The sequence below is a fragment of the Nycticebus coucang genome, chromosome 11 (genome assembly GCF_027406575.1).
Source record: "Nycticebus coucang isolate mNycCou1 chromosome 11, mNycCou1.pri, whole genome shotgun sequence".
NCBI classification, from domain to species: Eukaryota; Metazoa; Chordata; class Mammalia; order Primates; family Lorisidae; genus Nycticebus; species Nycticebus coucang.
The window spans coordinates 28799100-28824505 of record NC_069790.1 but is presented as its reverse complement, the minus strand read 5'-3'; the positions used below and the strand labels follow the sequence as shown (position 1 = coordinate 28824505).

The window sequence follows — 25406 nt, the reverse complement described above, 5'->3', positions numbered from 1 at the left end:
TAATATTCCATTGTGTACATATACCACAATTTGTTAATCCATTTGTGGATCGATGGGCACTTGGGTTTTTTCCATCACTTAGCAATTATGAATAGGGCTACAATAAAGATTCTGGTACAAATATCTTCGTTATAATGTCGTTTTTGGTCTTCTGGGTATATGCCCAGCAGAGGAATTACAGGATTGAATGGCAAATCTATTTTTAGATCTTTAAGTGTTCTCCATATATCTTTCCAAAAGGAACGTATTAGTTTGCATTCCCACCAGCAGTGCAAAAGTGTTCCCTTTTCTCCACATCCACGCCAACATCTCTGGTCTTGAGATTTTGTGATATAGGCTAGTCTCACTGGAGTTAGATGATATCTCAAAGTAGTTTTGATTTGCATTTCTCTGATGATTAAAGATGATGAGCATTTTTTCACATGGCTGAAGGCCACTCGCCTGTCTTCTTCAGAGAAGTTTCTTTTCAAGTCTCTTGCCCAGCCTGTGATGGTATCCCTTGTTCTTTTCTTGTTAATGCATTTGAGTTCACTGTGGATTCTGGTTATTAAACCTTTGTCAGAGACATAACCAGCAAATATCTTCTCCCATTCTGTGGGCTGTTTGCTTGCTTTACTTACTGTGTTCTTGGCTGTGCAGAAGCATTTTAGTTTGATCAAGTCCCAAAAGTGTATTTTTGAAGCTGCTTCAATCGCCCGGGAGGTCCTTCTCATGAAAAACTCACCCAACCCAATTTCTTGAAGGTTTTTCCCTGCACTCTCTTCTAGTATTTTTATAGTTTCATGTCTTAAGTTCAGGTCTTTAATCCAGTAAGAGTCTATCTTGGTTGGTGGTGAAAGGTGTGGATCCAGTTTCAGTCTTCTACAGGTTGCCAGCCAGTTCACCCAGCACCATTTGTTAAATAGGGAATCTTTTCCCCACTGGATGTTTTTAATTGCCTTGTCAAAGATTAAATTACCGTAAGTAGCTGGGTTCATCTCTTGGTTCTCTATTCTGTTCCAGACATCTACTTCTCTGTTTTTGTGCCAATACCATGCTGTTTTGATCACTATCAATTTGTAGTATAGTCTGAGGTCTGGTAGCGTAATTCCTCCTGCTTTGTTTTTATTTTTGAGTAATGTCTTGGCTATTCGAGGTTTTTTCTGATTCCATATAAAACGAAGTATTGTTTTTTCAAGATCTTTAAAGTATGACAGTGGAACTTTAATAGGGATTGCGTTGAAGTTATATATTGCTTTTGGTAGTATGGACATTTTAACAATGTTGATTCTTCCCAGCCATGAGCATGGTATGTTTTTCCATTTATTAACACTCTCGGCTATCTCTTTTCTTAGAGTTTCATAGTTCTCTTTATATAGATCTTTCACATCCTTTGTTAGATAAACTCCCAAATATTTCATCTTCTTTGGCACTACTGTGAATGGGATAGAGTCCTTAATTGTTTTTTCAGCTTGACTATTGTTGGTATATATAAAGGCTACTGATTTATGAATGTTGATTTTGTAAGCTAAGATGTTGCTGTATTCCTTGATCACTTCTAAGAGTTTTGTAGTAGAATCCCTAGTGTTTTCCAGATATACAATCATATCATCTGCGAAGAGCGAAAGTTTGATCTCTTCTGACCCTATGTGGATGCCCTTGATCGCCTTTTCTTCCCTAATTGTGGTGGCTAAAACTTCCATTACAATGTTAAAAAGCAATGGAGACAATGGGCAGGCTTGTCTGGTTCCTGATCTGAGTGGAAATGATTCCAATTTAACTCCATTCAATATGATATTGGCTGTTAGTTTGCTGTAGAAGGCCTCTATCCATTTAAGAAATGACCCTTCTATACCGATTTTCTTAAGTGTTCTGATCATGAAGGGATGTTGGATGTTATCAAAAGCTTTTTCTGCATTGATTGAGAGAATCATATGATCTTTGTTTTTTACTTTGTTTATGTGTTGAATTACATTTATAGATTTACGTATATTGAACCAGCCTTGAGACCGTGGGATAAAGCCAACTTGATCATGATGTATGATTTCTTTGATATGTTGCTGGATTCTGTTTCTTAGGATCTTGTTGAATATTTTTGCGTCTATATTCATTAGTGATATTGGTCTATAATTTTCTTTCCTTGTTGGGTCTTTTCCTGGTTTGGGGATCAGGGTGATGTTTGCTTCATAGAACGTGTTGGGTAGTCTTCCTTAATTTTCTACCTTTTGGAACAGGTTGAGTAATATAGGTACTAATTCCTCTTTAAAGGTTTGGTAGAATTCTGACGTGAAAACATCTGGTCCCGGACTTTTCTTTTTGGGGAGGTTTTGTATGGTTGATGTTATTTCTGAACTTGAAATGGGCCTGTTCAACATTTCCACTTGATTCTGGTTAAGTCTTGGAAGGTGACGAGCTTCCAAGTATTGGTCCATTTCCTTCAGATTTTCATATTTGTGAGAGTAAAGTTTCTTGTAATATTCATTAAAGATTTTTTGGATTTCTGAGGAGTCTGTTGTTATTTCATCTTTGTCATTTCTGATTGATGAGATTAGAGATTTTACTCTTTTCTTCCCGATTAGGTTGGCCAACGGTTTATCTATTTCGTTGACCTTTTTGAAAAAAACCAGCTTTTTGATTTATTGATCTGTTGTACTGTTCTTTTGTTTTCAATTTCATTTAGTTCTGCTCTGATTTTGGTTATTTCTTTTCTTCTTCTGGGTTTGGGGTTGGAGTGTTCTTCCTTTTCCAGTTGCTTGAGATGTCCCATTAAGTTGCTAACTTCCTCTCTTTCTGTTCTCCTGAGGAAGGCTTTCAGTGCTATAAATTTCCCTCTTAGAACTGCCTTTGCAGTGTGCCAGAGGTTCTGATAGTTCGTGTCTTCATTGTCGTTTTGTTCCAAAAATTTGGCAATTTCCTTCTTGATCTCATCTCTGACCCAGCTATCATTCAGCATGAGGTTATTTAACTTCCATGTTTTTGTATGAGTATATAGATTCCTGTTGTTACTCAGCTCTAGTTTTATTCCATGGTGGTCCGAGAAGATACATGGAATAACTTCTATTCCTTTAAATTTACTGAGGTTAGATTTGTGACCTAAGATATGATTGATTTTGGAGTAAGTTCTATGGGCTGATGAGAAGTATGTGTATTCAGTTTTGTTAGGATGAAATGTTCTGTAGATGTCTGCTAGATCTAAATGCTGGATGGTTAGATTTAAATCTAAAATTTGTTTACTCAGCTTTTTGTTGGAGGATCGATCCCTCACTGCCAAAGGAGTGTTAAAATCTCCAACTATTATGGAGCTGGAGGAAATCAAGTTGCTCATGAGTGTTAGAGTTTCTCTTAGGAATTGAGGTGCATTCTGATTGGGTGCATAGATATTAATAATTGAAATCTCATCATATTGAGTATTACCCTAAACAAATATGAAGTGACCATTCTTGTCCTTCCTTACTTTTGTTGGTTTAAAGCCTATTGTATCTGCAAATAAAATTGCAACACCTGCTTTTTTCTGGTCACCATTTGCCTGAAATATGGATGACCATCCTTTCACCCTGAGTCTGTATTTGTCTTTTAAGTTAAGATGTGACTCTTGTAAGCAACAGATAGATATCTGGTCTGAGGTTTTGTATCTGGTCAGCTAACCTATGTCTCTTTAGAGGACAGTTTAAGCCATTCACATTAATGGAGATTATTGATAAGTTTGGTGAAATTTTGGGTATCGAGTTTTTCAAAAGTCCAGTGGACAATTTTAATCTTTTTGCCATTGTAGAATTTGGAGTTTGATCAGGAATTTCTGAGTAAGTTTACGTTTGTAGTAGAGGATTGGGTTGGTTATTATGGAGGATAGGTCTGAGAATATCCTGAAGAGCTGGTTTGGTTGTGGCAAATTTCTTCAAAATATGAATGTCATTAAAGTATTTCATTTCTCCATCATAGATGAAACTCAGTTTAGCTGGGTACAAGATCTAGGGCTGAAAGTTATTTTGCAATGTGGACAGCTAAACTGGCCTGTAAAGAGGCACCAGGCCAGATATCTGTAGCGTACAAGAGTCACATCTTAACCTAAAAGACAAATACAGACTCAGGGTGAAAGGATGGTCATCCATATTTCAGGCAAATGGTAATCAGAAAAAAGCAGGTGTTGCAATTTTATTTGCAGATACAATAGGCTTTAAACCAACAAAAGAAAGGAAGGACAAGAATGGTTACTTCATATTTGTTAAGGGTAATACTCACTATGATGAGATCTCAATTATTAATATCTATGCACCCAACCAGAATGCACCTCAATTTATAAGAGAAACTCTAACAGACATGAGCAACTTGATTTCCTCCAGCTCCATAATCGTCGGAGAGTTCAACACTCCTTTGGCAGTGTTGGATCGATCCTCCAGCAAGAAGCTGAGCAAAGAAATCTTAGATTTAAACCTAACCATCCAATATTTGGATTTAGCAGACATCTACAGAACATTTCATCCCAACAAAACTGAATACACATACTTCTCATCAGCCCATAGAACTTACTCCAAAATCGATCACATCTTAGGTCACAAGTCTAACTTCAGTAAACTTAAAGGAATAGAAATTATTCCTTGCATCTTCTTGGACCACCATGGAATAAAACTTGAGCTGAGTAACAACAGGAATCTGCGTACTCATACAAAAACATGGAAGTTAAATAACCTTATGCTGAATGATAGCTGGGTGAGAGACGTGATTAAGAAAGAAATCACCAATTTTTTGAAACAAACAACAATGAAGACACGAACTATCAGAACCTTTGGTACACCACAAAGGCAGTTCTAAGAGGGAAATTTATAGCACTGCAAGCCTTCCTCAAGAGAACGGAAAGAGAGGAAGTTAACAACTTAATGGGACATCTCAAGCATCTGGAAAAGGAAGAATATTCCAACCCCAAACCCAGTAGAAGAAAAGAAATAACCAAAATGAGAGCAGAATTAAATGAAATTGAAAACAAAGGAATAATACAAGAGATCAATAAATCAAAAAGCTGGTTTTTCGAAAAGGTCAATAAAATACATAAACCTTTGGCCAACCTAATCAGGAAAAAAAGAGTGAAATCTCTAATCTCATCAATCAGAAACAACAAAGACGAAATAACAACAGACTCCTCAGAAATCCAAAAAAAACTTAATGAATATTACATGAAAATTTATTCTCAGAAATATGAAAATCTGAAGGAAATTGACCAATACTTGGAAGCACGTCACCTTCCAAGACTTAACCAGAATGAAGTGGAAATGTTGAACAAGCCCATATCAAATTCGGAAATAGCATCAACCATACAAAACCTCCCTAAAAAGAAAAGCCTGGGACCAGATGGTTTCACGTCTGAATTCTACCAAACCTTTAAAGAGGAATTAGTACCTATATTACTCAACCTGTTCCAAAAGGTAGAAAAAGAAGGAAGACTACCCAACACGTTCTATGAAGCAAACATCACCCTGATCCCCAATCCAGGAAAAGACCCAACAAGAAAAGAAAATTATAGACCAATATCACTAATGAATATAGATGCAAAAATATTCAACAAGATCCTAACAAACAGAATCCAGCAACACATCAAACAAATTATACATCATGACCATGTTGGTTTTATCCCAGGATCTCAAGGCTTGTTCAATATATGTAAATCTATAAATGTAATGCAGCACATAAACAAATTAAAAAACAAAGATCATATGATTCTCTCAATCGATGCAGAAAAAGCTTTTGATAATATCCAGCATCCCTTCATGATCAGAACACTTAAGAAAATCGGTATAGAAGGGACATTTCTTAAACTGATAGAGACCATCTACAGCAAACCCACAGCCAATATCATATTGAATGGAGTTAAATTGGAATCATTTCCACTCAGATCAGGAACCAGACAAGGCTGCCCATTGTCTCTATTGCCTTTTAATATTGTAATGGAAGTTTTAGCCACCACAATTAGGGAAGAAATGGCGATCAAGGGTATCCATATAGGGTCAGAAGAGATCAAACTTTCACTCTTTGCGGATGATATGATAGTATATCTGGAAAACCCTAGGGACTCTACTACAAAACTTTTAGAAGTGATCAAGGAATACAGCAGCGTGTCAGGTTACAAAATGAACATTCATAAATCGGTAGCCTTTATATATACCAACAACAGTCAAGTTGAAAAAACAGTTAAGGACTCTATCCCATTCACAGTTGTGCCAAAGAAGATGAAATATTTGGGTATTTATCTAAGAAAGGACGTGAAAGATCTCTATAAAGAGAACTATGAAACTCTAAGAAAAGAAATAGCTGAAAATATTTAGAAATGGAAAAACATACTAAAATGTTATTAATTCTTTTCTAAATGGAAAAGAGTCAACATAGTTAAAATGTCTATACTACCCAAAGCAATATATAATTTCAATGCAATCCCTATTAAAGGTGCACTGTCATACTTTAAAGATTTGGAAAGTCAATACTTCATTTTATATGGAATCAGAAAAAAACCTCAAATAGCCAAGACATTACTCAGAAATAAAAACAAAGCAGGAGGAATTACGCTACCAGACCTCAGACTATACTACAAATCAATAGTGATCAAAACAGCATGGTATTGGCACAAAAACAGAGAGGTAGATATCTGGAATAGAATAGAGAATCAGGAGATGAATCCAGCTACTTACCGTAATTTAATCTTTGACAAGCCAATTAAAAACATCCAGTGGGGAAAAGATTCCCTATTTAACAAATGGTGCTCGGTGAACTGGCTGGCAACCTGTAAAAGACTGAAACTGGACCCACACCTTTCACCATTAACTAAGATAGACTCTCACTGGATCAAAGATTTAAACTTAAGACATGAAACTGTAAAAATACTAGAGGACAGTGCAGGGAAAACCCTTGAAGAGATCGGGATGGGCGAGTATTTTATGAGGATGACCCCCCCCGGGCAATTGAAGCAGCTTCAAAAATACACTACTGGGACTTGATCAAACTAAAAAGCTTCTGCACAGCCAAGAACACAGTAAGTCAAGCAAGGAAACAGCCCTCAGAATGGGAGAAGATATTTGCAGGTTATGTCTCCGACAAAGGTTTAATAATCAGAATCCACAGAGAATTCAAACGCATTAGCAAGAATAGAACAAGGGATCCCATCGCAGGCTGGGCAAGGGTTTTGAAGAGAAACTTCTCTGAAGAAGACAGGCGTGCGGCCTTCAGACATATGAAAAAATGCTCATCATCTTTAATCATCAGAGAAATGCAAATCAAAACTACTTTGAGACATCATCAACTCCAGTGAGACTAGCCTATATCACAAAATCCCAAGACCAGAGATGTTGGCGCGGATGTGGAGAAAAGGAAACACTTTTGCACTGCTGGTGGGAATGCAAATTAATACATTCCTTTTGGAAAAAGATATGGAGAACAGTTAGAGATCTAAAAGTAGATCTGCCATTCAATCCTGTAATTCCTGTACTGGGCATATACCCAGAAGACCAAAAATCACATCATAACAAAGATATGTGTACCAGAATGTTTATTGCAGCCCAATTCATAATTGCTAAGTCATGGAAGAAGCCCAGGTGCCCATCGATCCACGAAGGGATTAATAAATTGTGGTATATGTACACCATGGAATATTATGCTGCCTTAAAGAAACATGGAGACTTTACCTCTTTCATGTTTACATGGATGGAGCTGGAACATATTCTTCTTAGTAAAGTATCTCAGGAATGGAAGAGAAAGTACCCAATGTACTCAGCCCTACTATGAGACTAATTTAGGGTTTTCACATGAAAGCTATAACCTAGTTACAACCTAAGAATAGGGGGAAGGGGGGAAGGGAGGGGAGGGAGGGAGGAGGTTGGTAGAGGGAAGGGGATTGGTGGGATTACACCAGCGGTGCATCTTACAAGGGTGTATGTGAAACTTGGTCAACGGTCTATGAAGCTAGTGAATGATGCCCCATGATCATATCAATGTACACAGCTATGATTTAATAAAAAAAAAAAAGAAAGTTATTTTGCTTTAGGAGATTAAAAGTCAATGACCACCCTCTTCTGGCTTGAAAAGTTTCAGCAGAGATCTGCAGTCATTCTAATGTTCTTACCTTTGTAGGTAATGGCTTTCTTTTGCCTGATAACCTTGAGAATTTTCTCCTTCATGTTGACTTTAGTGAAGCTAATTATGATATGTCTGGGGGATGACTTATTGGGGTTGAATTGTGCTGGAGTTCTGAGACTGTCTGCTGTCTGAATTTCAGAATCTCTGGGCATGTCTGGATAATTCTCTTTCATAATTTCATGCAGAAGGGCCTCTGTGCCCATCGATGCCACTTCATCATTTTCCAGAACTCCTATTATTCGTATATTTCTCTTTTCGAATTATCCCAGAGCTCTCTAAGAGAATGATCCATTTTTGCTCTCCATTCCTCTTTCTCTTTGAGAGTTTGGGAGCATTTGAAGGCTTAATCTTCGATGTCAGAAATTCTTTCTTTTGCTTGGTCCATTCTGTTGCTGAGGGATTCTACTGTATTTTTCATATCTTTAAGGGCTGCAAATTCTTGCTTCAGTGTGTCTAAGTCTTTGGTGGTTTTGTCTTTGAATTCGTTAAATTCTTGAGACAACTTTTTTTTTTTTTTTGTAGAGACAGAGTTTCACCTTATCGCCCTCGGTAGAGTGCTGTGGTGTCACACAGCTCACAGCAACCTCCAAATCCTTGGGTTTTGGCGATTCTCTTGACTCAGCCTCCCAAGTAGCTGGGACTACAGGTGCCGCCACAACGCCCAGCTATTTTTTTGTTGCAGTTTGGCCGGGGCTGGGCTTGAACCCGCCACCCTCGGCATATGGGGCCGCGGACCTACCCACTGAGCCACAGGGTTGAATTTCTCCTTGGATTCCTAATTCCATTTTATCGATCTTGTATGCAATCCAAATTCTGAATTTGATTTCTGACATGTCTGCTCGTTGTTTATGAATGAGATCTTCAATTACATCCTCCATTTCTTTCCTTTGGGCTGTTGATCTATTCTGGTTATTCATGTTACTGGAGATTTTCCGCTGATTCCGCCCCATGGTTGTTTTACTCCCTTTGATTTTTCTCCTAGGGTTTTGTTGAGGGCCCGTTCAGTGTTGTAGCCTGAGAGACTGGGGCCCTGTCTGGTGTGGTGGGGCTGAGTGGTTCTGACTTATTGTTAGCTGGCTTCTATTTGACCCCAGTGAAGCACTTACTCTGGGTTGAAGTCTCAGTTCTCTGAGTTGGCCCTACCCTGGATGTTTCTGGGGTCTGTGAGTCACCTCAGGCAAATCCTATACTCAGGGGTGGCTTCCTCTGGTTGCCCAGGGAGGCAGGGGGTATGGCTTCAGCCGCCTCAGGGAACTGCCACTCTGATGTGGGTCTCCCCCAGCCTCACTCCTGTGTCCCAGAGTCAGGACCAACCAGCTGCAATTCGGGCACTGTCTATGCCCTGACAAATCCCTCAAGAATCTGGACTCCTGGGGGACAGGCCTCCAGATCCCAGAGTGAGGGTGGGGTGGGGCGCTGGGAGCTCAGAGCCACCGGCAGCAAGCTCACTCAATTCCTCCCAATCTTTGGCTCCACCGCACCACTGCAGCCCAAGCCTCCAGGCTTCAGAGAGAGGGCAGGGTTGGGGGAGTGGCTGGAGCCCAGAACCGCCGGGCAGCGAATAGACTCAGCTCCACCCAGTTCCTTGCCCAGCCACACGGCATGCGCTCAGGTCTCCAGACCACTGAGTGAGGGCGGGGGGGAGCGCTGGGAGCTCAGAGCCAGCAGGGGCTCCGAGCCACAGGGAACCCGGTCGACAGTGAGCAAATTCAGTTCCTCCCAGTCTCTCACCCGGTTGTATCGCCACAGCTCAGGTCTTCAGGCTTCAGAGTGGGGGCGGGTGGGGGGAGTGGCTAGAGCCCAGAACCACCAGGCAGAGAACAGACTCGGCTCCCCCCCGTTCCCTGCCTGGCCACACAGCAGGTGCTCAGGTCTCCGGACCACAGAGCGAGGGCAGGGGGAGCACCGGGAGCCCATAGCCAGCAAGGGCTCAGAGCTGCAGGGAGCCCAGTTGGCAGTGAGCAAATTCAGTTTCTCCTAGTCTCTTGCCCAGTTGTACCGCCGCAGCTCAAGCCTTTAGGCTTCAGAGTGGGGGCGGGGTGGGGGAGCGGATGGAGCCCAGAACTGCCGGGCAGCGAACAGAGCGAACTGAGCGAGGGCGGAGGGGAGCAGCAGGAGCTCAGAGCAGCTGGTAGCAAGTCGAGGCTTATATGCCTGGTTGTATTGTTCCCCAAGGAGGGCTGATGCACCTCGCCTTGGGGAAGCACCACCCTGGTGAGGGTCTCCCTCCGCTGACTGTCCACACCTCTCTCCCGTGCCCCAGAATCAGCACTGACCAGCCGCAGCTCGGGGACTGTCCTCTCCCCTTTATGAGTCACCCAAGAATCCGAACTCCTGGGGGACAGGCTTTCAGACCTCAGAGAGAGTGGAGGGAAGTGCTGGGAGCTCAGGGTTGCCGTCAAAGGATATTTACAGATTTATACAGTTTTATGCCTGGCAGGAGAATACCTAGACATCCTAGTAAGGGAGGTAGGTCCAGTTTGTAGTAGGTCTCTCCCATGAAGTGTAGTGGGAGGGCCTTTGATTTCTGTCCTTTTGTTTGTGGGGTCCTTAACCAATCAGGTGGGGGAGGGGGGACTCCCATCCGCCTGGTGATGGGTTTTGTACCTTTTGTTTGCTTCCTTGTGGTTGCAGCTCTCCTCAGTGGGGTTGATGTGCGATCTTCAACTTCTCGCTTGGTGTTGCTCGAATCCATCAGATTACTTGCTAAATTTTCGTCCCCTAACTCTCCTTCAGGACGGGAGCCTCTGTGGAAAGCTGGCTTCAGTCCACCATCTACCCATCATCCTATAGTGTCATGTCTTAAGTTTAAATCTTTAATCCAGTGAGAGTTTATCTTAGTTAATGGTGAAAGGTGAGGGTCCGGTTTCAGTCTTCTACAGGTTGCCAGCCAGTTCATCCAGCACTATTTGTTAAATAGGGAATCTTTTCCCCGTTGAATGTTTTTAATTGGCTTGTCAAAGATCAAATAGTGAGAAGTAGCTGGATTCATCTCTTGGTACTCTATTCTGTTCCAGACATCTACTTCTCTGTTTTTGTGCCAATACCATGCTGTTTTGATCACTATCGATTTGTAGTATACTCTGGTAGCGTGATTCCTCCTGCTTTGTTTTTATTTTTGAGTAATGTCTTGGCTATTTGTGGTTTTCTCTGATTACATATAAAATGAAGTAATGTTTTTTCAAGATCTTTAAAGTATGACAGTGGAGCTTTAATAGGGATTGCGTTAAAATTATATATTGCTTTGGGTAGTATGGACATTTTAACAATGTTGATTCTTCCCAGCCATGAGCATGGTATGTTTTTCCATTTGTTAACATTTTCAGCTATTTCTTTTCTTGGAGTTTCATAGTTCTCTTTATAGAGATCTTTCACGTCCTTTGTTAGATAAACTCCCAAATATTTCATCTTCTTTGGCACTACTGTGAATGGGATAGAGTCCTTAACTGTTTTTTCAACTTGACTATTGTTGGTATATATAAAGGCTACCAATTTATGAATGTTGATTTCGTAACCTGAGATGCTGCTGTATTCCCTGATGACTTCTAAGAGTTTTGTAGTATAATCCCTAGTGTTTTACAGATATACAATCATACCATCTGTGATGAGTGAAAGTTTGATCTCTTCTGACCCTATATGGATACCCTTGATCACCTTTTCTTCCCTAATTGTGGTGGCTAAAACTTCCATTACAATGTTAAAGAGCAATGGAGACAATGGGCAGCCTTGTCTGGTTCCTGATCTGAGTAGAAATGATTCCAATTTAACTCTGTTCAATATGATATTGGCTGTGGGTTTGTTGTAGATGGCCTCTATCAGTTTAAGAAATGTCCCTTCTATACCAATTTTCTTAAGTGACCATGAAGGGATGCTGGATATTATCAAAAGCTTTTTCTGCATCGATTGAGAGAATCATATGGTCTTTGTTTCTTAATTTGTTTATGTGCTGAATTATACTTATAGATTTACAGATATTGAACCAGCCTTGAAACCCTGGGATAAAACTGACTAGGTCATGTTGTATAATTTGTTTGAAGTATTGCTCGATTCTGTTTGTTAGGATCTTGTTGAATATTTTTGCATCTATATTCATTAGTGATATCAGTCCTTAATTTTCTTTTCTTTTTGGGCCTTTTCCTGGTTTGGGAATCAGGGTGATGTTTGCTTCATAGAACATGTTGCGTAGTCTTCCTTCTTTTTCTACATTTTGGAACAGTTTGAGTAATATAGGTACTAATTCCTCTTTAAAGGTTTGGTAGAATTCTGACATGAAACCATCTGGTCCTGGGCTTTTCTTTTTAGGGAGGTTTTGTATGGTTGATGCTATCTCAGAACTTGATATTGGCCCGTTCAACATTTCCACTTGATTCTGGCTAAGTCTTGGAAGGTGATGTGCTTCTAAGTATTGGTCAATTTCCTTCAGATTTTCATATTTCTGAGAATAAAGTTTCTTGTAATATTCATTAAGGATTTTTTGAATTTCATAGGAGTCTGTTGTTATTTCATCTTTGTCATTTTTGATTGATGAGATTAGAGATTTTACTCTTTTTTTCCTGATTAGGTTGGCCAAAGGTTTATCTATTGACCTTTTTAAAAAACCCAACTTTTTGATTTATTGATCTGTTGTATAATCTTTTCTTTTCAATTTCATTCAATTCTTCTCTAATTTTGGTTATTTCTTTTCTTTGGAATGGCACTCGCCCATATCTCAGGACCGACTGACCCATGTTTAACTGCTGTCCACTTCGGCCTTCAAAGTTCTCATTTGAATAACTCTGGATTTGGGTAGCTGAACCTGGTTATTTCTTTTCTTCTACTGGTTTTGGGGTTGGAATGTTCTTCCTCTTCCAGTTGCTTGAGATGTCGCGTCAAGTTGTTAACTTCCTCTCTTTCCGTTCTCTTGAGGAACTTACAGTGCTATAAATTTCCCTCTTAGGACTGCCTTTGTGGTATCCCAGAGGTTCTGATAATTCATGTCTTTATTGTTGTTTTGTTCCAAAAATTTGGCAATTTCCTTCTTAATCTCCTCTCTGACCCAGCTGTCATTCAGTATAAGGTTATTTAACTTCCATGTTTTCGTATGAGTATGCAGATGCCTGTTATTACTGAGTTCAACTTTTATTCCATGGTGGTCTGAGAAGATGCAAGGAATAATTTCTATTCCTTTAAATTTACTGAGGTTTTACTTGTGACCTAAGATGTGATTGATTTCAGGAGTAAGTTGTGTGGGCTGATGAGAAGTATGTGTATTCAGTTTGGTTGGGATGAAATGTTCTGTAGATGTCTGCTAGATCCAAATGTTGTATGGTTAGGTTTAAATCTAAAATTTCTTTGCTCAGCTTTTTATTGGAGGATGAATCCAACACTGCCAAAGGAGTGTTGAAATCTCTGACTATTATGGAGCTGGAGGAAATCAAGTTGCTTATGTCTGTTAGAGTTTCTCTTATAAATTGAGGTGCATTCTGGTTGGGTGCATAGATATTAATAATTGAAATCTCATCATATTGAGTATTACCCTTAACAAATATAAAGCCCCCATTCTTATCCTTCCTTGCTTTTGTTGGTTTAAAGCCTATTGTATCTGCAAATGAAATTGCAACACTTGCTTTTTTCTGATTACCATTTGCCTGAAATATGGATGACCATCCATTCACCCTGATTCTATATTTATCTTTTAAGGTAATGTGACTCTTGTATGCAACAAATATCTGGCCTGAGGTTTGCATCCAGTCAGCTAACCTATGCCTCTTTAGAGGACAGTTTAAGCCGTTCACATTAATGAAGAATATGGATAAGGCAGGTAAAATTTTGGGTGTCGAGTTTTTCAAAAGTCTAGTGGACATTTTTAATCCTTTCACCAGCGTGGAAGTTGGGGTTCGATCCAAAGTTTCTGAGTGAGTTTACTTTTGTGGTATAGGATTGCGTTGGTCATTATGGAGGATAGGTCTGATTATATCCTGAAGAGCTGGTTTGGTTATGGCAAATTTCTTCAACATATGAATGTCATGAAAGTATTTAATTTCTCCATCATAAATGAAACTCAGTTTAGCTGGATACAGGATCCGGGTTGAAAGTTGTTTTGCTTTAGGAGATTAAAAGTTAATGACCACCCTCTTCTGGGTGACTCTTGTATGCAACAGAGAGATCTGCAGGTATTCTAATATACTTCCCTTTGTAGGTAATGGCTTTCTTTCATCTGGCTGTTTTGAGAATTTTCTCCTTCATATTAACGTTAGTGAAGTTAATTATGATATGCCTGGGGGATGTCTTATTGGGGTTGAGTCGGGCTGGGGTTCTGAAGCTGTCTGCTATCTGAATTTCAGAATTTCTAGGCATGTCTGGAAAATTCTCTTTCATAATTTCATGGAGAAGCGCCTCTGTGTGTAGCCCGGCCACTTCATCAGTTTCAGGGATTCCAATGAGTCAGATATTAGCCTTCTTCGAATTGTCCCAGAGCTCTCTGAAAGAATGATCCATTTTTGCTCTCCATTTCTCTTCCTCTTTGAGAGTTTGGGTGTGTTCAAAGGCTTTGTCTTCAATGTCAGAAATCCTTTCTTCTGCTTGCTCCATTCTGTTGCTGAGGGATTCTACTGTATTTTTTCAGATCTTTGAGGGCTGCAAATTCTTGCTTCAGTGTGTCTAAGTCTTTGGTGGTTTTGTCTTTAAATTCGTTAAATTCTTGAGCCAACTTTTGAATTTCTCCTTGAATTCTAATTCTGACTTTTGAATTGCTGCTTGAAGTTCTAATTCCAAATTTTCTTTCACTTTATTAATCTTGTTTGGAATCCAAATTCTGAATTCGATTTCTGACATCTCAGCCAGTTGTTTATGAATGGGATCTTCAATTACATCAGCCATATCTTTCCTTGAGGGGGTTGATCTATTCTGGTTATTCATGTTACGAGAGTTTTTCTGCTGATTCCGCCCCAAGATTGTTTACTCCCTTTGATTTTTCCCCTGGAGCTTTGTCGAGGACCTGTACAGTGCTGTGGCCTGAGAAACTGGGGCCCTGTTTGGTGTGGTGTGGCTAAGTGGTTCTGTCTTGTTTTCAGCTGGTTTATGTTCAACCCTAGTGAAACAGTTACTCTGCGTTGCAGGCAACAATTGGAAAAGGAAAATGAAACCTTCCTACAACCACACACCAATGGCACCACCTGAATAGTCCTCGGGCGATTGGCTCAGTTCAAAAGCCCAAATCAATTGTCTCAGTCAGCACCTGTCTCAGGTGGGAGGGTTTAAGAGGTCTCTGGGAACTGGATCACAGGGGTCTGGTGACTACTCTGATATGGCTTGCTCCAGTGCTGCGTGGAGTCAGGAGGAGCCACCCAGCAAATAGATCAGTCTGGGAAGGTTGATGCCTCCTTCCCCACCTTGCACCTCTGTCACACCCAGTCACTGATATCCCTGTAGTTGGCTGACCCAGTTGCCTGTAGTGAACAGATTCTCCAGGGGTTTGCACCTGCCTGAATCTCAAGGAGATCTGCCAGGTCTCTGTGCTCTGCTTCTCTCTAGCAGGAGGAGGTGAGGCCTGACAGCCTTGGGCACTTGATGAAGGCTGGGGGGTGTTCACTCAGGTCCAGTCCTGCCCCTGATTCATGTTACTGACAGAACAGAATAGAACAGTATAGAACAGAACAACTTTGCAGGATTTTGTCTGTTCCTGTTATGTTCCCCTGCGGAAAAGAAGCTGTTTTGAGTTTCAAACCCCTGTCTTTGCTCCTGCAGTTTTGTATTCGGTTGCCTGTCAGTTCTATCCTGTTGCCTTCCTTTGTGTATAGGCTGATGATCCCCTGAGGGCCAGGTGTGTCTTAGGCTCAGTAAAGTGGTCCTCTGGGTCAGCCCCGCCCTGGGAACTTCCCAGGACTGTGAGTCAGTACCGCTTCAGGCAAATCCTTTACTCATGGGTGGTTGCCAGCCTCCTCTGGTTGCCCAGGGAGACAGGGAGTGTGGCCTCAGAATATCTGGGAGAAGACGGCTGCTGCTTCGAGCCTCAGGCAACTGTTGCTCTGTTGTGGTTCCCTCTCAGCCAACCGTCCTCTCCTTGCTCCTGTGCCCCAGAGTCAGCACTGACCAGCTGCAGTTTAGGCACTGTCCACACCCCTTGAGAAATCACCCAAGAATTTGGACTCCTGGGTGTTCAGACCTCAGAGTGAGAATGGAGGGGAGTGCTGGGAGTTCAGAGTTGCTGGTAGAGAATATATACAGTTTTACACAGTTTTATACCTGGCCGTATTACTGCTAAAAGACGGTTAGTGCTCCGTGCCTCAGGGAAGTGCTGCTCTGGTTTGTTTCCCTCTCAGCTGACTGTCCTCTCCTCGCTCCCGTGCCCCAGAATCAGCACTGACCAGCTGCAGTTTAGGCACTGTCCACACCCCTCAAGAAATCACCCAAGAATCTGAACTCCTGGGGGACAGGCCTCCAGACCTCAGAGTGAGAGTGGAGGGGAGTTCTGGGAGCTCAGAGATGCAGGTCGAGAATATATACAGTTTATGCCTGGCAGGGAACGCCATGGCACCCTAGTAGGGGAGGTAGGTCCAGTTTTTAGAAGGTATCTCCCATGGAGTGTAGTGGGAGGACCTTTGAACTCTGCCCATTTGTTTGTGGGGCACTGCAAGCTGTTCTCATGGTGGAGAGGACTCCTGTCTGCTTGGTGATGGATTTTGTACCTTTTTTTGTATCCTTGTGGTCGCAGCTTGCCTCAGTGGGGTTGATGTGCGTTTTTTAACCTTCTCTCTTGGTGCAGCTCAAATCCACCAGGTTACTTGCTAAATTTTTGTCCCTTAACTCCCCTTCTGATGGGAGCCTCTGTGGAAAGCTAGCTTCAGTCAGCCATCTTGTCTCCTCCTGTTTTGTTCATTTGTGAAGGTCTTTCCTTGTTTTCTTCCATTCCTTTACAGATGTGCTGATTCATTACTGTGGAACTGTCTATAGATTCAGTGTGGCAAGCTCAGGTCTTCTTTCAGTCTATGGCTAGGAAGCGTCCACCACCCTGGCCTCCTGTCTCAGGATTGTCTGACCACTTGGTTTAAAACATGCAGCTGCCAGCACAAGGGCCCCAGCAGGCTGGGGCTGTGCCCGCTGCCCCTGAGGGCTCACAGCCTGGCTCCCCCTCCACCAAGTGACCTCTGGTCCTGTGAGCCACCACCAGCAGCACTAGATGGGACACTGGCCTGTGGTGCTCAGCCAGGCTGGAGAAAACAGTTGGGGGCTTAATTGCATTTTAATAAAAAACTAGACTTATTATGTGGTGAGGGTATGCTTGAAAATAGAATCTAGAATTATGCCCACATGAAATTTCAAATTTTAGAAGCAGCAGAATTGCTAAAATATAGACCATAGAACACACACACAGGTGTGTGCATGTGCACACTACATGGCTTTATTTAAGCACAAGAGCCACATGGCCCAGGGAGCATGCCTCTTCCAGGTGGCTCCATTTGACAACCTTGCTGGCATCATGCCAAGGACTTGTCTAATAAATAGAATTGAGTTAAAGGTGATCTGCTGGCAGAGAGGTACATTAAAGGACAATAAGAAGAAACAGAGATTTGGGGCATCACCTGTGGGTCAAAGGAGTAAGGCACTGGCCCCATATGCCAGAGGTCATGGGTTCAAACCCAGCCTCGGCCAAAAACAGCAAGAGAAACAGAGATTTGTAGGGAAGAATGGCTAGGAGGAAATGATTCCCCAGATAATGTTTTACAAAGAGAAGTTGGTAGATGCAGAGGAGGTGAATGGACATGATCATGCTGTAGATCCAAAGACAGCACTAGAATTTGTTCACTTCACATGGACTTGGAAGCATAATATAATCTAAGCAAAAGCTCCCTACTAACAGGAGCCAGGCAAGGTATAGCTACTACAGTCACTGTCACTGGACTGAAATTAGTTGGGCAACAAGAATGCTGGTGGTGTTGCTCTGATGCAGCACCCGAGGGGGGGATCTTCTCCATTATTATACACCCAGAGTGGCTGAGCAGGATCCTCTCCACCCAGCACAGATCATACAATGTTCTCATTTAATATGTGAAGCCTGCTTTGTAGTTGCACTGCTGTGAAGCTTTGTTTATCAAGACATATCACTTCCCATTACAAACCAGCATGTGAGACAGAACAACGGGATCACTTCCATTTGGCTGCTAAGAAAATAACTACAGGCCACTCCTGGACTGTAAGCATCAGGAGAGCTGAGACCTTTGGGGTTATCCACTGCTGTACCATCAGCTCCAAAAGCAGTGTCTGGCACATAGTGAATAGGCAGCTGATAAACAGAGGCCAGAGAGTGGTACCAACAAGGATGTTCCAAATCAAGGGAATAAGTTTATTACTTTTTAGTAAATTTGTTTCCTAAACCAGAGAGGCATTGTGGCTCAATAGATTATTCCAAATAGGGGGAAAAAAGAGAGGGAGAAAGAAGAGAGAGAAAGAATTTAAGCATCTTGTTAGTGAAAAGTTTTCATTCCCAGACACAAAGAAAAGCAGCATAAATGTGAATGGTAATACCTCTTTAAGAGGCCACTCTTTATGGCCATGCACTATTAAAAGTCAAATGAAACGGTATTTTCAGAAAAAAAAAATGGTTTCAAAGGGAGAAAGAGAAAGGTCTACTCTTTAAACCTGTAGTAGCCGATTTACAGGTTTCAAAGTGACCTTATTCCAAACACCCATCTGGATACCGGGAGAGAAGAATACAGTCACAAAGGAATAGTGTAAACTATAAAGGAAACAGTTGAAATCAGTTTTCTGCACTACCCTTAATTAGCTATTTTCCACTTGTAGGTGCCTGAAGCAAAAAGAACTAAAACAGCTATAAACAACGGATGCTTTGAAATAGGTTCTCTTTGCATACCATGCAGGAGATATACCACATGTCAGCAGTAGATGTTCACGTGGAAAGTCAAGTGGATGCTGTGACCGTCCTTGGGGGAGGGGAAGGAGAGAGAGAAAAGGCCTGCCAGCATAGGGATGCTCTGACTTACAGGGGGCTAAAGCTCCTCTTCAGTACAGAACCTCCACCTGAGCTTGCATGCATTTAAGCCAAAAGTGGACTGGAGGATTTGAGGGTAGTAGGTTTGAGGTCCCAAGAACAAGCATACAATGCTAAGAAAAGAGCAGGCTGTGAGGAACGGCTGGGAGGACCAGCGTCCAGCACAATCAGGTCTGCGGAGAGAAGGAGAGGAGGTGCCAGGCAGGAGCTGGAAGCGGGAGTGTGGAGTCCTGGGCATCAGCCCTAGAAATTGAATAGAAGTGTGCATATCATGGGACATGTGGAAAATGAAAGTGGAGAAGAAAGATAACATTCATGTTCTTTCCTGGGTCATCAGAGGGACAGATATATTTGGGAGAAAGTCCCAAGAAGTTCTTCTTCCCTCTCTCCTCAGCCATCTGCCTTGGGGAGAAAGAAGAGTACAACTGAAAGCTTTTGTCAGATATCAGAAAACTGACGTCTACACTTTGGAGCCCCAGTGGGTTTGCTCATCTTAAGAATTAGCAGAGTGATTGTCTGGTGCAGGTAGAGGATAGGGGAGCTAGTTAACTCATCTAGCCACTAGGGTTCTTTTAGTAAACTGTTATAAATGCATAAAGGGGTCACCTAGTGACCTGAAAGAATTCAGGACTTATTCTTTAGTAATAATTTATAGACTGGATAATAGTAATAACTTTTTATTTTATAAATATTTATATTTATTTATCTATTTATACTAGAGAATAATTCAGGACTTATTCTCTAGTAATAATTTATGACCAAATAGAAAAGGTCACTTACTTTAAAAAAAATACTAAAAATAGCTTTAATGAATATGAGTAAAAAAAGAAAGAGAGAAATTGTATGTACACTGTTTTATTAAGGCTTACCACTTTGTACTTTTCCTTTTTTTTTTAAGCAAAGTAAAATGTTGTAAGATGAAGACAAAAGTTCAGAGACTAGCTAACAAGCTACGTTTTCAGCCTGGAAAAGTTAAGAAGTAGAAGCAAGACAGTAAAGATTGCATCTGAAGGCCACACAAAAAGAGGAATCCTGGGAAAGAAAACAAACCAATATCTGAAAAGATATTGTCTCCCAGCAAATGTTAAGTTAAATACATTTTTGGAAAACAAGCAGAAACCTCTTAGACATCTGGTTGAAAGGTTTGACAAATAATCTAGTGGAAAAATTCTGCTGTCTCTATTGTTTCTTCAAGGATATTTCTGCAACACTATAATCATGCCTTAAGATTTCTTTCTTTCTTTCTTTTTTTTGAGACAGAGCCTCAAGCTATCACCCTGGGTAGAATGCTGCGGCGTCACAGATCACAGCAACCTCAAACTCCTAGGTTTAAACGATTCTCTTGCCTCAGCCTCCTGAGTAGCTGGGACTACAGGTGCCCACCACAACGTCTGGCTATTTTTTGGTTGTAGTTGTCATTGTTTGGCAGGCCCAGGACAGATTCAAACCCGTCAGCTCTAGTGTATGTGGCTGGAGCATCCGATGACTTAAGATTTCACCTCTTCACATTACGCGTTTTTCTGGCGACTTGTACAATTATCAATGACAATGTTTCAAAGTGGAAAATAGAATGTGTGTGAGCATGTGGGATGCGTGCGCATGTGTGTGCCTGTGTGTATGTATGTATGCCTCAAGTAGAAGTATCCTTAGAAAATCTTCAGGAATTGGACTAGAAGTACCAAGCAATGCCACCACTGGAAGAATTTTCCTTTCCTTTTAAAGAAGACAGTTTCTCCCTCTATTCCTCAGGCTGGTGTGCAGTGCAGTGGCACGATCATAGATCACTGTAGCCTTAAACTCCTGGGCTCAAGACATCCTCCTGCCTCAGCCTCTTGAGTAGCTGGGACTACAGGCACTACCATGCCCAGCTAATTTGTTTTTCATTGAGATGTGGCCTGTTGTCTGGGCTGGTCTTGAACTCCTTGTGTCTCAAACTCCCAAAGTACTGGGATCACAGGCATGAGCCACCATACCCAGCCAGAATTTTCCTATTGAGATTAAAAAAAAAAAAAATTGGTCTGAAGAAGGCCAAGAGAGAGGCAAAGCATCTTACCTATATAAGTCTCGGGCCACATCTTCCTCATTGGCTGCATATCCACGAGTGTCATCAGTAAAACTGAAGCCTGTGCCCACCTGAAGGTGAAATAAAGTAGCAAGTATAAATACAGAGAAACATACATCTTGGAGACTTTTAGAGACATCCCACATGGGAAGATGACCTCATTCCAAAGGCTCACATTCTGACTTCTAATAGTAGCCCTTCCTCAAGAGGACACTGAGTTTCACTTCTTCCCTCCATATCCCAAATAAAATGTCAGCACAAAGCTTTGCCTTGGAGTCAGTGGCTAAGATGTCCTACTTCCTCAGTGAGGACCCTGCCAGATGTTGACTTAAGGAGGAAGAACTCACTTTTCTTGGCCTCCGGCTGTACTATCAAAAGACTCAAAGTTGTCTCCTCTCTTAAATTTGGAGGGTGAATTGCTCTGTCCTGCCAAGAAGGAACTCTCTAGGATGGAGATGAAAGGTAGTTGTATTTGGTCCTCTGCCTCCCCTCTGTCCTTGTCCTCAACCTTTTATTCTTTATTTATAAGAAATATGACCATTAAGCCACTTCATATTCAGTAAACGTGTTTTCAAACAATTAAGACTAACTTTAAACTAACATTTCCCTGACTTAATAGTTCATAGACAACTGAATTATAAATCAAAATAAGAAGCTACTAGTTATTTAGCATCAATAATTTGTATAATGAATGTGCTCCCCATCTAGTGGAAAGATTTTTTTTTGTCTTATTTTCTGTTTTCTAAACACCCAAGGGTACAGGGCATTTAATTCACCATTTATTTAAACATGCAAATAGACACTAGGAAAATGGTTGACAAAACAAGGTGGGGGATAAACATGTCAAATTTTATTTTTCCTTTCTATTTACTTCTTTTTTCTTTGAACTATCTGAAAAGTTAAAGAAATTAAAGATTTTAGTTAGGAGGCAACGATCTCCAAATCTGCAGAAGTTGGTCCTAAGTTACTCTCCTATTTGTACCTTATTAGAACCAATTTCATAAGACCTTCCCCCCCAAAAGTATCTTTTTGTCCTGAGATTATGCATTCTGTCTGGTTTAATAAGTGAAAGATGCCAGTTTTGACTTTTTATATCAGGAACTCTATGTGAAAGATAAGGTGTTCCGATACTATGCAATCACCTGTGATTTGGGGAACCCGTATTATTAGTAAAAAGAAACTAACCCCTTATCTGGGTGGTATAATTTAGTGAAAGGACATTTCATATGATTAAAAATGGGGAAAGAAAGCAGTAGGAAAAATTCCAAACTCAGATATGATGATATAAATAAACAGAAAAACTAAATCTCAAAATGGTTTTAATTTTATAAATTCAATTCTATTTCAAAGGGGAAGTCTACTTTTTAAATGTACTTAATTAAAAAATGACAAGAGAGAGACCAGCACTGACAGGTCCATCTTGTACTCACTGGATTATCGACGTAAAGCATAGACAGTGTGAAGGTCCAGGGGAAGTCTCTGGTTCGCACTATGAAAATAGAGAAGAGTGAGTGATGAACAGAATATTCCACCTGAAGGGCCGCTGTAGTCAGGAGTCTGACACCCCTACCTGTTCTCATGACTCTTGGTGGCCCCTCTGAGGTCGCTACCTTCTTCCCTCTTCTCCTTTACTCCCTGCCAACCCAGAGGGTTTTTACGTCTAGGACAAAGCTCGGAGACCAAACCCTGTGCAACTGGATCATGAAGAAACACCCATCAACTGTCCACACAGTGACACCATCCCATCAGTCATCGTAAATGTCCAATCTTCACTGAAGAGAACAACGTCAACAAAATTGGCACATAAGCTTTTAGACTGAGTCACAAAATGGCTCACACTCCAAATTATAACCCATTTGGGAAAGTGAACAATCTTCCCAAAAATAAACAAAAAAATGTAATGAAGATAAACCTGGGTTCCAGCCAGATGCTGCTCTTGCCTCCAAGACATCAGATCATAGATGTAACTGGCCCTTGACGTGTTTAGTTCATGTGAATAGTTAAGAATATAATTCCACCCATTAGTCCCATGCAAAAGAGCTGTCCCAAATAGTAATAAATACCAACTGTTTTTAGAAACTGAAAATGCTTGAGTCAGCAGCAGAGTGCAGGAAAATAGCTTAAAACATTTCACCCAAATTTCAAGGGAAAAAGCAGCCCAAGCAAGACATTCGCTCAGGCAGTTCCTCCTTCCTGGGCAGATATTGCCAGAAAGTTGTGTTTTTATAATCTAGAACAGTTAAGCTATTCCTAGTGGGTCAGTGTTTTGAAGCAGATATAAGGCTCAGATGAATGATTCTCTACAGGGAGTACAGTGCAAGCAATACTTACTGGTCATGTTACTTGTGATAATATAAGGTCCATGTTCCACAAAGAGGCCAAACATGGATGACCCTCCCGGCCCACCTTGTAGCCACAGAACCACTGGGGCATCTGCTGTCTGTACCTAGAGGGAACAGAAACCAGTGAGCACACAGAACCTTTACCAAGGCTGTGGAATACACACAAGTAAACCTGCCCAAATCCTCTCCATCTTTCCTGGCTTTGACCAAATCCCATAAAACCTTTCAGACCGCAGTAACAACTCTCCACTATAAACAAAGTACTGATCACCTCACATTTTGTTGAATTAGCATTTGCTTCATATGCTGGAGACAGAAAACCCCTTGAGTGTGGAAGCCTTCCTTGCCTGTGTGCTAGACACCCAGCATGCTGCCAAGGTCATGGTTTTGTTTTGTTAGCTGTTTAAACCTTCAGAGCACTTTTCCACTTGACACGCGTATTTCCAACAGAAGTCCAACAAAGAACCCATTCTCTTTAGTAACACTTTCCTCCTTGAACCAAAAACCCGAATGCCTCTCCGATTTTATTTTATTTACTAAGAAGGTGTTTACAGGGACCCAGAGCAACTTCATTCAACACAGGGAAACTGAGGAGACTTGAGCAAGTCCACAGTCCTTTAGCTGATACAAATAATAACAGCAAGGTACAAATTTACTTGGGAGATGAGAGAGACATAAATTATAAAGTGTCATTGGCAGGGCTGAGATGTTGAAAATTGACTACTGGCAGTAGTATCAATACCATCACCTTCAATGACAGAGGTTTTTTTTTTTTTTTTTAACTCTTCCATTCAATATGTATTTATTGAGCACCCACTTTGGGCCAGGCAGGCTGCTAAGAGCTGGGTCCACGGCACAGCAGTGAGTGAAGAAGAGAACTGCCTATTCTCACAGAGCTTACAATTTCGTGGGGAACACAGTAAGCAAAGAAATATTTAATACACATGATGATTTGAGAGTGTGAACGGAAATAAGGCTGATGTTAGGAGAGTCACTGAAGGCTGGGAAGGAGAGGGTGAGCATGGCGGCCTCAGTCAGGTCCCAAGTGCTGACCTGAACTCTGGGCTGAAGAAGACCCAGCCAGAGGCAGAGCCACAGAGTAGTTATAGACAGAGGGAAGTGGCAAGGGGACAATCAGACAGAAGGGAACTGAGTATTCACTAACGTCACGGCTCATAGGATGTGCAGTCTGCCAGGCACAGCAAGCAAAGATCCTGTTGCTTCAGCCCAGAGTGAAATCCTGTACCCCCTCGCTTGGCCTGGTTCTACCAACAAATCAAGGTTTCACTGGAAGATGTGAGTGGATGGGTCCTGCCTACCTAGATGTTGAGAGAAGGCTGCAGCGGAAGCCAAGACTAACTCAAGAGGAGGCAATTGAGATGCCACTGCAGAGAACTGAGAGGAAGACCTGAGCAGATGGAGAGAATTCTAACCACAGCCATGGAAGGCATGGAGGGATTTCTCTTCTCCAGTCATGGGAAGTCTGACATAGAGTCCTTTATATCCCTGGGAAGGGGCTTTACAGATAGAGAAGTGCTGGTAAGAACAGCCATGCCCTGGGGAACAGCCTTCCCATGAGACTCTGGGGTCTAGAGCTTATTCTAGAGCATAATGAAATTAAGTAATACAATTAACGTTCTTGGAACAGTGCCTAATGTATAATGAAAGCACAATAAATGTATATCAATACTATAATTAGGGAAACAATAGAAACGATGCAAGTTCAGAGTCAGACTGGGGCTTCCGATCAGTAGGGCTGTAGCTCCCACAGTCAGCACAGTATCTGGGCAAGTGTGGGAGCTCTTGGATTCAAATCTAGGCTTTATCATCTACTAGTTATGTGACATTGGGCAAGTGGCCTAAGCTCTCTGTAGCTCAGTTTCCCCACCTGTGAAGTGGAATCATAATCCTACATTGTATG

The 25406-nt window shown here is 41.5% G+C and overlaps 1 protein-coding gene across 13 annotated transcripts in view; it reads right to left on the bottom strand.

Moving 5' to 3' along the window:
* Positions 1-25406, bottom strand: part of CPVL (carboxypeptidase vitellogenic like) — a 249760-nt gene that overhangs the window by 142653 nt on the left and 81701 nt on the right. For all 13 annotated transcript variants that reach the window (XM_053609286.1, XM_053609291.1, XM_053609285.1 and 10 more), the window contains 3 exons: positions 23475-23589; positions 22574-22632; positions 21135-21214 (listed from right to left, as the gene is read on the bottom strand). In XM_053609286.1, the coding sequence (XP_053465261.1) occupies positions 21135-21214; positions 22574-22632; positions 23475-23589 (254 nt within the window). The remainder of the gene's footprint in view (positions 1-21134; positions 21215-22573; positions 22633-23474; positions 23590-25406) is intronic.